Source organism: Physeter macrocephalus, chromosome 21 (genome assembly GCF_002837175.3).
Source record: "Physeter macrocephalus isolate SW-GA chromosome 21, ASM283717v5, whole genome shotgun sequence".
In the NCBI taxonomy this organism is placed as follows: Eukaryota; Metazoa; Chordata; class Mammalia; order Artiodactyla; family Physeteridae; genus Physeter; species Physeter macrocephalus.
In genome coordinates, this window is record NC_041234.1 from 96,485,737 (window position 1) to 96,500,115 (window position 14,379).

At 39.4% G+C, this 14,379-nt stretch overlaps 2 protein-coding genes across 15 annotated transcripts in view; both read right to left on the reverse strand.

The window, feature by feature from the left end:
• Nucleotides 1–13,576, reverse strand: part of LOC102980725 (ATP synthase F(0) complex subunit C3, mitochondrial-like) — a 22,728-nt gene extending 9,152 nt beyond the window's left edge. For 3 of the 5 annotated variants that reach the window (XM_055081715.1, XM_055081714.1, XM_055081713.1), the window contains exon 1: nucleotides 3,095–3,210. The gene's annotated coding sequence lies outside the window, so the exon portion shown is untranslated. Of the gene's footprint in view, nucleotides 1–3,094; nucleotides 3,211–12,811; nucleotides 13,073–13,494 lie in introns of those variants that run through there. The other 2 variants (XM_055081711.1, XM_055081712.1) reach the window with 2 other exon arrangements.
• Nucleotides 1–13,589, reverse strand: part of THOC2 (THO complex subunit 2) — a 122,229-nt gene extending 108,640 nt beyond the window's left edge. For all 10 annotated transcript variants that reach the window (XR_008616360.1, XM_024128170.2, XM_024128169.2 and 7 more), the window contains exon 1: nucleotides 13,495–13,589. Coding sequence is in view for 9 of the 10 variants with exons in the window: in XM_024128170.2 (XP_023983938.1) it covers nucleotides 13,495–13,565 (71 nt within the window). In the remaining variant the exon portion in view is untranslated. The remainder of the gene's footprint in view (nucleotides 1–13,494) is intronic.
• Between the last annotated feature and the right edge of the window lie 790 nt (nucleotides 13,590–14,379).

Genomic DNA, 14,379 nt, shown 5'->3' on the forward strand with positions numbered 1-14,379 from the left:
AAAAGGGGAAAATAATAATATATCTTGCTCCCAAAGTCCAAATAATAATATATCTTGCTCCCAAAGTCCACCTCCTCAACTTCGGATGATTCGCTGTCTATTCAGGTATTCCTCAGATGCAGGGCACTTCAAGCTGATTGTGGAGCTTTAATCCGCTGCTTCTGAGGCTGCTGGGAGAGACCTCCCCCTCTCCTCTTTGTTCACACAGCTCCTGGGGTTCAGCTTTGGACTTGACCCCGCCTCTGCGCGTAGGTCGTCCGAGGGTGTCTGCTCTTCACTCAGACAGGACGGGGTTAAAGGAACAGCTGATTCGGGGGCTTTGGCTCACTCAGGCCGTGCGGAGGGAGGGGCACGGATGCGGGGCGAGCCCGCGGCGGCAGAGGCCGACGTGACGCTGCACCAGCCCCAGGCGCGCCACGCGTTCTCCCGGGGAAGCTGTCCCTGGATCCCGGGACCCCGGCAGTGGCGGGCTGCATAGGCTCCCGGGAGAGGAGGTGTGGAGAGTGACCTGTGCTCGCACACAGGCTTCTTGGAGGTGGCAGCAGCAGCCCTAGCGTCCCACGCCCGTCTCTGGTGTCCATGCCGACAGCTGCCTAAACTGACTTTTAAAATCACACAATAATTCAGGAATAGGTTCTAGTCCTAATTTTCTAAAAGTCCTTTCATGCATAAAAGACATTTGACAAAATTCAACATCCATTCACTTTTTTTAAAAAGCCTTTTTAGAAAATCAGGAATAGAAAAAAACTTATAATTTGATAAAGTAGCAGTTCTGATAGTGTGGTTCACAAACCTCTGATCCCCAAGACACTTTCTGGAGTTCTGAAAGGTCAAAACTATATTCATAATAATACTATGACTTCATTTCCCTTCTTTTACTGTAATGACATTTGCCCTAATAATTCAAAAGCAAAGGAAGGTAAGACGGTTAGCACCTTAACATTTATCAAGGCAGCAGCACCAAACTGTCTCATTGAATTCTTCATAATCAAGAAATCAAAGGAAAGAATACAGCCAGTCTCATGTAAGATGTCACCAAACTGTTTCATTATATCTTTCATGACCATTCACAAACAAAAGCCAGTTTCACTTAAGAATGTCCTTGATAGGAGTGACCTCAGCAAGATGGCAAAATAGGAAGCCCCAGGCCTTCCTTCCTCCCATAGAAACACAACTCAACAATACACATACCCAATTCCCTTTACGAGAAATTCAGAAACCAGTTAAGAGGCTCCTGCACCCCAGGCGAGGACTAAACCACCTGCATCAAAGCTCGTAGGAAAACACAAGACACTCTTTCACCATACTCCCTCCTCCTGGCACAACACCACACAACTGGGAGGAAATTCCCAATTCCCAAATTCTCCCTGAGGGGGGAAAGAGGAGACTGGACTATACATACATCTAACATTCTGATGTGGAGGAGTGGGGGGAGTGGGCAACAGCTTGGCAATCTCTCCCTCAAGGGAGAAATAAGAGTGTCCAATAGCCCAGCCTTTGGGGAGGGGGGACTGCCTGAGAGACTGGTTTCTGTCTAGCCTGACTTAGGGCACTGATGGCACCCAGCATACTCTAGCTGCCTGGGAGCCACTAAGAACAAAAAGAGCTGGGTGGTGTGCTGCTGCTTCACAGGACCCATGGTACAACAGATGGACACCAGAGAATGCAAGAGAGTGCCAGTTTCTGGAAAAAAAAGAAACTGGAAAATCCCTCTCATCTGGAATCTACACATGAGTCCAGAGAAGACATATCCAGAGAAAAAATTTGAGAGGGCCCAGAATCTATAGCCAAGCTGATTGGTAAAGGCCTTTCCCTGTACTAAAGCAGTCCATAAAGACTGGGATGAGTGTTTTTTCAAACGCAAGGATACCAACACAAAATTACAAAGAACGTAAAGAAACAGGTAAAATGGCCCAATACAAGGAACAAAATTAGTCTCCAGAAACTGATCCTAAAGAATTGGAGTCATATGAATTATCTGACAAAGAATTTAAAATAACCATCATAAAAATGCTCTATGAGCTCAGGAAAATGATGCATGAACAAAATGAGAATTTTAACAAAAGGACAGAAAATTTTTAAAGAACCAAATTTTGGAGCTAAAGAATGTAACAACTAAACTGAAAAAGTCACTAGAGAGCATTATGGATAATTCAAGAGCATTATGGATAGTCATATACAAAAGAATGAAATTGGACACTTCTTACATCATACACAAAAATCAACTCAAAATAGATCAAATACATAAAAATAAGACCTGAAACTGTAAAACTGCTAGAAAAAAACACAAGGGGAAAGCCTCATGACATTGGTCTTGGCAATGATTTCTTGGATATGACACCAAAAACACAATGAAAGCAAAAACAGACAAGTGGGACATCAAACTAAAAATTGTGTGCACAGCAAAGAAACAATGAACAGAATGAAAAGGCAGGGGACTACCCTGGTGGGCCAGTGGTTAAGACTCCGTGCTTCCACTGCAGGGGGCACGGGTTCCAACCCTGGTCAAGGAGCTAGGACCCTGCGTGCCGCAGGGTGCGGCCAAAAAAAAAAAAATGAAAAGGCAACCTACGAAATGGAAAAAAAAAAATGTTTGCAAACCAGCCATGTATCTGATAAGGGGCTAATATCCAAAATATTTAAGAAACGTCTACATCTCAATAGCAAAAAAAAAAAAAAATCTGATTTAAAAATCAGCAAAGAATTTGAATAGACATTTTTCCAAAGAAGACATACCAATGGCCAATAGGTGTGTGAAAAGATGCTCAACATCACTTATCATCAGAGAAATGCAAATCAAAACCACAATAAGGCATCACCTCACACTTGTAAGGGTGGTCATTATTAAAAAACCCCAAACAAACAAACAAAAAAACCAGAAGTGACATCTGATAAAGGACTAATATCCAAAATATACGAATAACTCTTAAAACTCAACAATAAGAAAACAAACAACCCAATTTAAAAATGAGCAAAGACCTTAACTGACACCTCATCAGAGAAGATATACAGATGGCAAATAAGCATATGAAAAGATGTTCCACATCATATATCATCAGGGACATGGAAATTTAAACAATGAGATACTACACACCCATCAGAATGGTCAAAATCTGGAACACTGCCAACGACAGATGCTGGTGAGGATGTGGTACAATGTAACTCTCAATCATCACTGGTGGGAATGAAAAATGGTACAGCCACACTGGAACACAGTTTGGTGGTTTCCTACAAAATTAAACATACTCTTACCTTACAATCCAGCAATCCCACTCTCCTTGATATTTACCCAAAGGAGGTGAAAACTTATGTCCACACAAAAACCTGCACATGGATTTATAGCAGCTTTATTCATGACTGCCAAAACTTGGAAGCAACCAGGATATCCTTCAGTAGGTGAATGGATACATAAACTGGTACACTGACCCCATGGAATATTATTCAGCACTAAACAGAAATGAGCTATCAAGACATGAAAAGACATGGAGAAACCTTAAATGAACACTAATAAGTCAAAGAAGCCAATCTGAAAAAAACTACATATGTTTCCAACTAAATGTCATTCTGGAAAAGGCAAAACTATGGAGACAGTAAAAAGTTCAATGGTTGCCAGGGGTTAGGAGGAAGGATGAATAGGCAGAGCACAGAGGATTTTTAGGGCAGTGAAAATACTCTGATACTATAATGATGGATACACACCATTATACCTTTGTCCAAACGCATAGAATGCACAAAACCAAGAGTGAACACAGAGGTAAACTTTGATTTTGGGGCAATTATGGTGTATCAATGTAGGTTCATCAGTTGTAACAAATATAACACTCTGGTGGGGGATGCTGATAATGGGGAGGCTGTGCATGTGCAGGGGCAGGGGGTAAGGGAAACTTCTGTACCTTCCTCTCAATTTTTCTGTGAACCTTGTTTTAAAAAATTAATTCTTTAAAAACCAACAGAAAATAAGTGTTAGGGAGGATATGAAGAAACTGGAAACCCTGTGCACTGTTGGTGGGAATGTAAAATGGTAAACAGTGTGGAAGTTCCTCAAAAAATTAAAAATAAGACTACCATACAATCCAGCAATCCCACTTCCAGGTGTTTAACTCATAAGAGTTGAAAATAGTATATCAAAGAGGTATTTGCACTCCCATGTTCACTGCAGCATTATTCACAATAGCCAAGAGATAGAAACAACCTAAATGTCCATCAACAGATGAATACATAAAGAAAACATGGTGTATACATAGAATGGAACATTACTCAGGCACAAAGAAATCCTGTCATATACTACAACATGGATAAGCCCTGAAGATAGTATGCTAAGTAAGTCAGTCACAGAAGGATAAATACTGCATGATTCCACTTATATGAGGTATCTAAAGTAATCAAGCTCATAGAAGCAAAAAGTAGAATTTCGGTGGTTGCCAGGGGCTAGGGGGAAAGAGAAATGGGAACTTGCTGTTCAATGGGTATAAAACTTCAGTCATGCAAGATGAAAAAGATCTAAAGATCCGTTGTACTACACTGTGCTTATCGTTAACAATACTGTACCGTACACTTAAAAATGTGTTAAGATTTATCTGATGTTATGTGTTTGTATCTACAATAAAGAAAATGTCCTTAATGAAGTAGTGAAAATTAATTTTAATAAATCCTAGCCCTGAGAACGTGCCTTTTTAAAAAATACATATTTTTAATATTCTATGTGACAAATTGGAAAGTATACATAAAACATTTCTGTCACATACCAAAATACCATGGTTGTCTCCAGGAAAATCACCTATATGACTGAATTCTGAGCTGAACTAGCTGCTTTTTCACAGAACACCACTTTCACTTGAAAGAACTGACAAACTATGGTTATTCGGCTTTGGGTCTTTGGCAGGCATTTTCTCAAAAATGAACCAAGAGAGCCAGTCACCTCAAGGAAAACAACTGAGAGTATTTGTTGCCAATGATAAAATGTAAGGTTTCAAACAAAAATTAGAATTTTGGAAAACTTTTATCTGGCACCACGGACTTGGCTAGTTCCCAATTCATAAAAACTTTCCTGATAAGTTCAGTGATGATACTAAAGAATGTGGTTTTTTTAATATTATACAAAGTATTGTGTCAATATTTGGAAGTGCTGCATCATTCAGTGAACCAATATTTTCCAACTGACCAATGCATGATGTTGCAAAATAATGCATGGGTAAAAGACAGATTCCAAGTAAAAGAGGGACAATTGGATTTCAATTTAACAAAGTACAAAAAGTACACTGATATGGTTTTGGATTTGGCATTGCAACAAACCATTAAGAAACTACCACCTGACAAATTTTGACATGATATCAAAGAATATCTACAATTATCTGAAAAGGCTACTAAAATTCTCCTCCTTTTGCCAACTATTTATGTGTGAGGCTGAACTTTCTTCATATACATCAACCACAACAATATACTGCAACCCCTACTTCACAGCACACATAAAAATCAAGTCCCGTTAGATAAGACTTAAAAAGGGAGAGCAAAATAATGTTTCCAGAAAAATCATAGGATAAGTTCATTAACCTGAAAATGGAGAGAAACTAGTAAACCCAAAAAAGTACTAATCAGAAAGTAAAAGATTGATAAATTTAACTACATTAAAATGAACAACTTCTGCTCATCAAAAGTCACCACTGTAAGAGTGGAAGTACAAGCCTAAGAATAACAAAAGATATTTGCCACACATACAATGTAACCCACAAAGGGGACAAATACAGACTATAGAAAGAACTCCCACAAATCAATGAAAAAAATGCAAACAATCCAACAGAAAAATGGGGAAAAGATATAAAGAGGCCTTTCACAATAAACCAGAAATCCAAATGACCAATAACACAGAAAAAGATGCCTATGCTACAAATGAACACATATGCAAAACAAACAGACTCACAGATATAGAAAACAAACCTGTGGTTACCAAAGGGGAGACGGACGGGGGGTGAGGGGAGGGGGAGACAATTTAGGAGTATGGGATTAACAGATACAAACTAATACATACAAAATAGATAAGCAACAATAATATACTGTATAGCACAGGGAATTATAGCCATTACCTCATAACAATCTATAATGGAGTATAATCTGCAAAAATACTCAATCACTATGCTATACACCCAAAACTAATATAATATTGTAAATAAACTACACTTCAATTTTAAAAATTGGGAAAAAATGCCTATGAAAATATGAGCCCCAAGAAAATAACATTAGATACATATTATATTGACCAAAAATTTACAGTCTGACAATATTAAATGTTAGCCAGGATGTGAAGGTGAACTCTCTCATACACTGCTGGTGGGAGTATATTTTGAAATAGTTTGGCAGTATCTAGCAGAGCTAGAGTTAATCACAATCTAGAACCTAGCCACACACACAATGCATGTATTCTACGGTTCAGTATATATCCCACAAGAACACATGCTGTGCACACTAAGATACCTGTATAAGAATGGTTCTATTGGCACTGTTGGTAACAGCCAAAAACTCAAAACAACAAAATTGTTCATCGGTAGCCTAAGAGATAAATTGTGGTATAGTTATACAATGGAGTATCTTTTTAACTATGAAAATCAAAGAACTGCAAACACTTGCAAAAATATGAATGAATCCTAAAGACATAATGTTGAGCAAAAGCAGCCAGATACAATAGAATACACACTCTATGATTCCATTTATATGAAATTCAAGAAGAACAAACTTAAACTTATTTGGGTAGCAAAACTGTAAATAAAAACTAGAGAAAGCCATAAATGTCAGTTACCACAGGGGAGATAAAGAGGGTGCAATCAGGAAAGGGGACTATGTTGACTAGAGCTGGATATGAGTTACATGGGTGTGCATCTTACAGTGATTCTTTAAGCTCTACATTTAGATTTTATGCACTTTTCTTATTTTTTTAATTTCACGTTTCAGAAAAAGAAATATTATTATTACAAGCTGTACAAAGCTCTAACGAAAAAGAAGAGAACCAATGAATGCGTATGTTTCTCACTCTTTTATGTCTAGCAATGCTCTTCCCATAGTCAATAAAACAAGTAACTTTAAGACTTACAGAATATGCTTATATATCACATCTAAGGTGAAATATGATGCCACATTACAATCATCCACAGAGAGATTATCTACTTTGCATATTATGCATGCCCTTGCAGTTCACCTCTCTGTGTCTTTTGATTATTTCAATACTTTATCATCAGAATGAGCAGGGTACAGTTCAATAAACTTTTCCCAGTCAACAATTCATTTGTAGGTCTCACAAAATTAGTTTCAAAACCAAAGAATAAAAATACCTTGCCACTGGAGAACAATTACTAAATTAAATCTGCATATTTGAAAATCTCATTTAGTTATTAGTTTTTAACCAATTCCTATTAAAAGACCAAAAAAAAATTTTCAGAGAGCACCTTAGAAATGGTTAAATAAGCTGATTTAAGTTTGACTCCAAGTACTTTCAACTACTTCTGAGAACCAGATAGGCCTTCCAAAGTGTTAAGACAGTGGGTAAGCTTTTAATTTCTCAAAATAAGTTAAACCTACCACAAACTTACCTCAAATAAAAAAATCAATCTTCATTACATTAGGCAATACAAAAATAGCTGCTTCAAGACTATCATCAGAGAATATAACCTAAAAATGTCTGACACGTAGCTCCTGTTTTGTTAAGAGTAAATATATAAGAAGGTGCATCAAGGCTGCTTCGATATTTGCTATAAAGTACTGACACAATTCCCCCTCGTGGTTCTCACTGTCCCCAGAGGTTCGTTTCCCTTTAGAATGTAGTAGCAGGAAACACTGCATCTTTGACAGAAGAATGCAAGGGAAATCAAGTAACTCATCTTTCCCTTTGTACCCAGGCTACTAAAAAGCAAGGTCAAATATTCCTTCTTACAGTGAATGTATTTGCTTATTCACATTTTCAACAGCTTCATTTGCTATTTGTTTTAATAGGCTTAATGCAAATGTCTTTTGTTATAATCCTTCCAGAGGGGAGGAGGGAATGTCAGTGTTCCAAATCCCACTTAATCTAATGGTACAGTCATTGTTACATAATTTTTAAAAATCATTGAAATGTCATTTCATCTTGTCAGTCACAAGGCCACAAACATATTCATTAAAGGATGCAGGTGATAATGTCATCATGAACTATTAATAAGCATCTCTAAGATTTGCTCAAATTGTGTAAGGAATCACTGATGGGTTATTATGATAAGGCAACTTACTTGTATAACAGATACTTTTATTTCCCTAGTATAAAACACTTCTGCCTTAGTTGTTGGAGGAAACTAAAAACAATCACTAAGAATTTTCCCCCAATCAGTAGATTTGTCCCGGCTCTTCCCCTAAGTAATTCACTAACAGAAGTATCCTTAAGTATCCTAAGTATCTTTAAGTATCCTTAAAGAAACAATTCTGTTTCTGAATGTTGCATGGCTTACTACACCTCTTATACAGTTTTAGTTCTCTATCCTAAATTTTAAAGGGAGGAAAACAAAACTACCTCCAACAGTTGCCCATTTTAATGTGGTTTTAAAAATAATCAAATATTCTGCCTCGGTACAAATTCAAATGATTATTTTAGTCCTTTAATAACCTCCAAATAATTGAGTTTACCATTTTTCCCACTTTTATAACAGTTTGGTGCTACTGTGGAGATGCTATCTCAGGCCCCTGAGAACAAAAAATATACTTTCTGTCAAATATCTGTGAAACTTAAACCGAATAAAATGTCTTAAGTTCTTCCAAGAACTTAATGTTATTTTGCAAATACTCTTTAACATGAGTATTTGGCTTTGCGTCTTACTTGGTCCTATTTTCCAGTAAAAAAAAGAAACACAACACAAGCCTGCACTACTTGATTATGTTCAACATCTCAAATGTGGCTCTACATATAAAAAATTGATGTTGGGCTTCCCTGGTGGCACAGTGGTTGAGAGTCTGCCTGCCGATGCAGGGGACACGGGTTCGTGTTCCGGTCCGGGAAGATCCCACATGCCGCGGAGTGGCTGGGCCCATGAGCCATGGACGCTGAGCCTGCGCGTCCGGAGCCTGTGCTCCGCAACGGGAGAGGCCACAACAGTGAGAGGCCCGCGTACCGCAAAAAAAAAAAAAAAAAAAAAAAAAAAATTGATGTCAATCTGTGCTTCAATTAATTCTTAAAAACAAAACAACAGAAAAGGCTACATTTTGTTAAGCAAGTGCTACCTCTATTATCATTGACAGAAGAGAGACATAACCCACAAAAATGAATATTGGGACATGAAGTTTTATCTTGAAAGATGCATTTAAGAAAATGAAAATATGCACTTATGAGGAGGAAAGGGAACAGGAAATATTTTAAAAGACAACAGAAGTTCCTGCACACAAGTACATTAATAGCACTCACTCTACCTTAATTAAAAAATAATTTAATTTTTCTAACAAAGAAAGCAGTAGCCTGGAAAAATGTCCTGATACTGCTACAACATTTTCTGAAGAATGAATTTCTCTTACCAGGGAAATAAGACCAAGACTTATGAACACAGGTCAAATGAGAAAACAGATGCCAAATGAAAAGTAAGACATAAAGAAATGGTTTCAGATAAAGCTTCAGGTGAACTTAGAGCACCTTTTGAAGAAAAAAAAAAGACTTAAATACTAACACTAAAGTTTCTTAGAATGATTATTTGCTATAAACTCCAACTTCCCTCCAAAAAGTTCAGGACAGACAACATTTAATGAACATCCAAATGTACTTCCGTAAGTTCTGGAATATGTCAAGTCATCTAGTAGCAAAAGAAGAAAAAAGAATGGCAACCAAAACATTTGGCGATTAAATTTTAAAACTTTATTATAACTACCAATAATTAATAAGGTAACACCTAACAAAAATTTCTAACTGATGTATAATTTTTTTAAAGAAAGAATTAAGTTCTTCAAACAGACAAATAGATGATATTCAACAAATATAAGTATTTCAAAATTAAACTAAGTATTGACATGAGGCTAACATCTTCAGATTAAGAGCTTGGAATATAAATCCTCCATTAAGGTTGCTTGTGACACAAAGAAATGCTGAGCTCACTGTGTTAATCATGTCTACTAAAAACAAAATTCTCCCCTGGATCTACCAGTACATGCAAGTTTATTAGCTTAATCATGGCAAACCCTATGCTAATATGAAATCATCAAGAAACTAAAGCTCTAATTCCAAAATTAAAGTGATTAAATCCATATCTTGCATATGTCACAGAATTTCAAAGAGTTTGCATTAAGATGTGAAACTCTGAAGAGCAGATCTAAGTGTTACTGGAAAGGACAATTATGTTTTGGTAGTCCTCCTCTGTCCTTTTGCTATCTCTTGGAAAAGATCATTTTAAGAGTTCTGTAATTTACCATTAAAAACATAATCAGTATCTCTGGAAACAACAGATTAGCTAAGTATGTGATGGACCATTCAGATAGGCAAAATACAGTTTTTCTTTTCTCCCTAGTTACTTAACAAAATTTATTCTTCAAAGCCAAGACTTTCCATCTTAATATACAGTTGCTTTTCATGAGGCACAATTAAGAATTTGCCCTCTCAAAGTTATAAAATATCCCATACATTGCATATGTTCACTATGCTGCTGAAGTTGACTACAACTCCCAGAATAGACTTACACTGCTAAGAAGAGACAGACAAGAAATGACCTAATACCTCATGAAACATATCATGCATTTTTTTAAAAAGGTAACTTTCAGTCAAGTTAAAGCTCATCTGCTAATTTATCTCATTAAAAAGGAAAAATCCACCCAAGATATAATTTTAAATACTGGTCATATCTTAAAAGCCAAATATATAAATGGATTCATTAATAATTTGGTGGCACATTATTTTTTTTAACATTTCCAGTTGCTGGTTTATATTTTAAGAAGCTGTTTTTCAGACAAAAGAAAGGATTTTTTTGTAATATATTTATAATACCATTTTTTCTAATAAAATGAAAATGCTAACTCTATCTTTAGCAAGATACAAAAATTCCAAAGTTAGACTATATGCAACAAAGTTTTCAAAGAGGGAAAAGAGGTGCAATAAATGAAGACTAAGCACTGGATGGTGACTTGTTTGACTATTTCATACAACTAACAACTATTTAAACTATTTCATTATTGTCACACAACTCTCTTCATGTAACAGAACAGAGTTATAAAACTGACTAAACTGATCTGGATCTACTATAGTTCAAACTATATTCCACAAGCCATGCAATAACTACATAAACGTTAAGTCCTAATAGCAGTTTTGAAGCAGCTCCTCAAACACAAATTATGATGGGTAGCATGGATCATGTAAATATACAGAAATTGAATCCAAAATTCCATTTTGACTAGGTATTTCGACCTCCTACATGACTTTTTCTCCAACCACTGCCAGTCAGAAGCCAAGCAGAATTTCCTAGCCCGAATACCACTCATTCTAAGGTGGGAGTCATAGTAAAACTGTCAAAACAGTTAGCTGGAAGGAGGAAGCTGAGCAATCTACAGATGACAGTCCCTAAATAACTAAGTTGGCCTTAAAAGTAAACAAAACAACAATGAACTAATTTATCCGTTTTGGGGGGTTATCCTAATCTAATACAGATGAAAATGATGGTTTGGTTTGGTAACTTCCCAACCTGCCTTCCCTGCACACAAGAGACTTAATAGCTATTTGTTAACTAGCACGTACAAGGATTTGGAAAATGTTCCTAACAGTTAAAAATGAATGCTTATCAAACAGACTTCTCCGTCAGTTAACAAAATAAGCTCTTTAAGCATATGCTAGAAAGGCTATGGGGGGTGGGGGGAGGACGGGGACGGGAGGGTTGAACCAAAAGAAACGTTAAGACAGCCCCCACTCTTCAAGGGTCTCTCAATTCGTTAGAGTACAAGAGTATACATGAAAGAGTCAGAGACTAATTAATTGCTAACCTGAGTGGTACAGACTTTAAGTGCAAGAGCTGTCCCAAGAAGTTTAAATATCTAAAGATTGGAATAATAATATTACTTTTAATAGCTATCACTTGAGTACTTACTATAAGGCAAGTGCTTCACAGGCGTTATTTAGTCTTCACAACAATGCTTTGAGTACTTTTTATTCCCAATTTACTCAAGGGGAAACGGTCAAAGTGGTTAAGGAACTTATCCAAGGTCACTCGGCTAGTTAAGTGGCTAAAATTGCCGCTTACCCAGGCAATCCAAGTCTAGCGCTCACACTAAGACTTCATAAAGCAGCGCGAACGCGGCAGAGGGGGGGCAGCGCGAGCGCGGCAGGGGGGGTGAGGAGGGCCATATAGGCTGGCGCTATTACACGCGCAAGATCGGGCAACGCATTCCCCGCGTTTCGTTCCAAGTAACGAAGTTCCAAAGATCCGTATCTTTCACCCCAGCAACCGTAAACTGACTACGGGGGTCGGCGCGCGACCACGGCAAAAACGGCTAACAGCAGTTAATCTCATACAGGGCTGAGCTTTAACTAATAAAGCGATTCAGAGAAAGAAATTCGCAATATTTGTTTTAAAATCTGGGGTTTGTTCCGCCGCTTAAACAAGTTTTCCCCCCGAGACAGGGAGAGCTGAAATTCGGGGCAAGGAAACCGCGGTTATGGCAAATTACTGTTTTCTGTATTACTGAAAGAAAGGAAAAAAAAAACACCCAAGTTTTGGGACTACAGGAAGCGCGTTATTCTAGGTACACGAGAACCTTGGAGAGTTGCCAAAATTAGTTGCAGTCCCAGGACAAAATGGGGTTTAGGAAACATTTAATGACGAAAGTTGATTCCAACCCGAAACGTCTCTAAGGTGAAAAGACGGAGCAAAGAAACGCCGGTAGGTCTTCGGGGAAAGCGGCAATCCTTGCTACACTTCGCCCACGGGCAGCGGCGCCGCGCAAGGCCGGGACAGTCCGAGAGACCGCTCCCGGGGAGGACGAGAGGTGCCAAGCGGGGTTCTTCCCGACGCCCCGGGCTTCGCGGCGGCGGGCGGAGAGGAGGGGAGGGAGTCCGGGACGGTTCGGACTTCGGGCAGAGGAGGCGCCGGGCTCCAAACTGCGGAGTCGAACGGGTGCAGAGTAAAGAAATGGGACAGACTGAAAGTCCGAACCCTCCCGGCGCGGCCCCGTAAAGAGAAAGGAGCCAAGTGAGCTCAAGCGAAGAGGGGGACAAAAAGAGACGGAACGAAAGCGCAGGGACCCGTAGGGACAAAACAGGAGTTCTGCTAAGAGGCTAAAGAAAGACAATCTCCGGCGGGCAGCGGGGCTTTCTGGGAAGCCGGGGAAGGCAGGAGGTCGGCGGCGACCACCAGCGCCTCTCCTCCCCGAGTTCAAAACTCCTAGCCAACCATCCACACCCGCCACCCGGATGGGGGAGGGGACACCTCTTCCCCCCCACCACCTCCCCCCAAATATGAGAGCAAGGCTGACGCCCGAGCCCAGCCTGGCCGCGCGCCCGCCTCCAGCCCGGACACTCACAATTCGCCTCTCCCTGATTTCTCCCAGTTCTTTATCCACTCTACGGGAACCACGACACTTGCGGCCGCCATCTTCCCCTCACTAGTAGCAGAAGCCCGGATGTGTAGCACGCGAGCGAGGGGTCAAAGGGGAGCACCGCCCACGGGGAATGCCGGGAGCCGCGAGTTCGGTTTTCGATTTCCCGCCCCACTTTCCACCCCACCCTGCGGAAGCCCGAGGCCCTGTCGCCAACCAGGTGGCTGGGACCCCTGGGTCCCGTCGCAGAGTGACTACGCTGGCCGGGCCCTCTGCAAACCTTGCCCCCCCTTCCCTTTAGAACAGGAAAAATGCCGTCCCCAGGCCAACGCGTAGCCTTTATCTTCTTCCGTAGCATCTACTCCAGACCACTAATTCAAAATTGTGTTTTTTAAAGCACCTAATATGTGCTAGACACTGGGGACTGAGAAATAATAAGAAATAATAAGCCATGATGCCTTACCCTCAATGAGCTCAGTCCGTGGGGAAGACAAACATACAAGCAGATCAATTACAATACCCCCCGCTGAGATCAAAGAAGTTAATTGGGGAAGAGGCAGCCGATTATTCTGTGTCAGGCATTCTGCTAATCCGAAGGATACAATCTTATGAGAAAGATAAATCGGCCCAGGGAAGCACTTGTAACCATCAGGGCTGACAGCTACTTTGTCTGCGGCTGTCATTGTAACCTTAGGCAAAACTAGGGGGCGCAAGTACGAAGAGAAACAAGTTGTTTACATTACAGTCTCAAAGTATCTCCCGAAGAGATACTTAATATTTCAAAGGGCGAAATAGAAACTTTACGGTCGGAAAACATGGCCGACACCCTCCTAACTCTGATGAATATAAGCATCCTTATGTATTAAACAA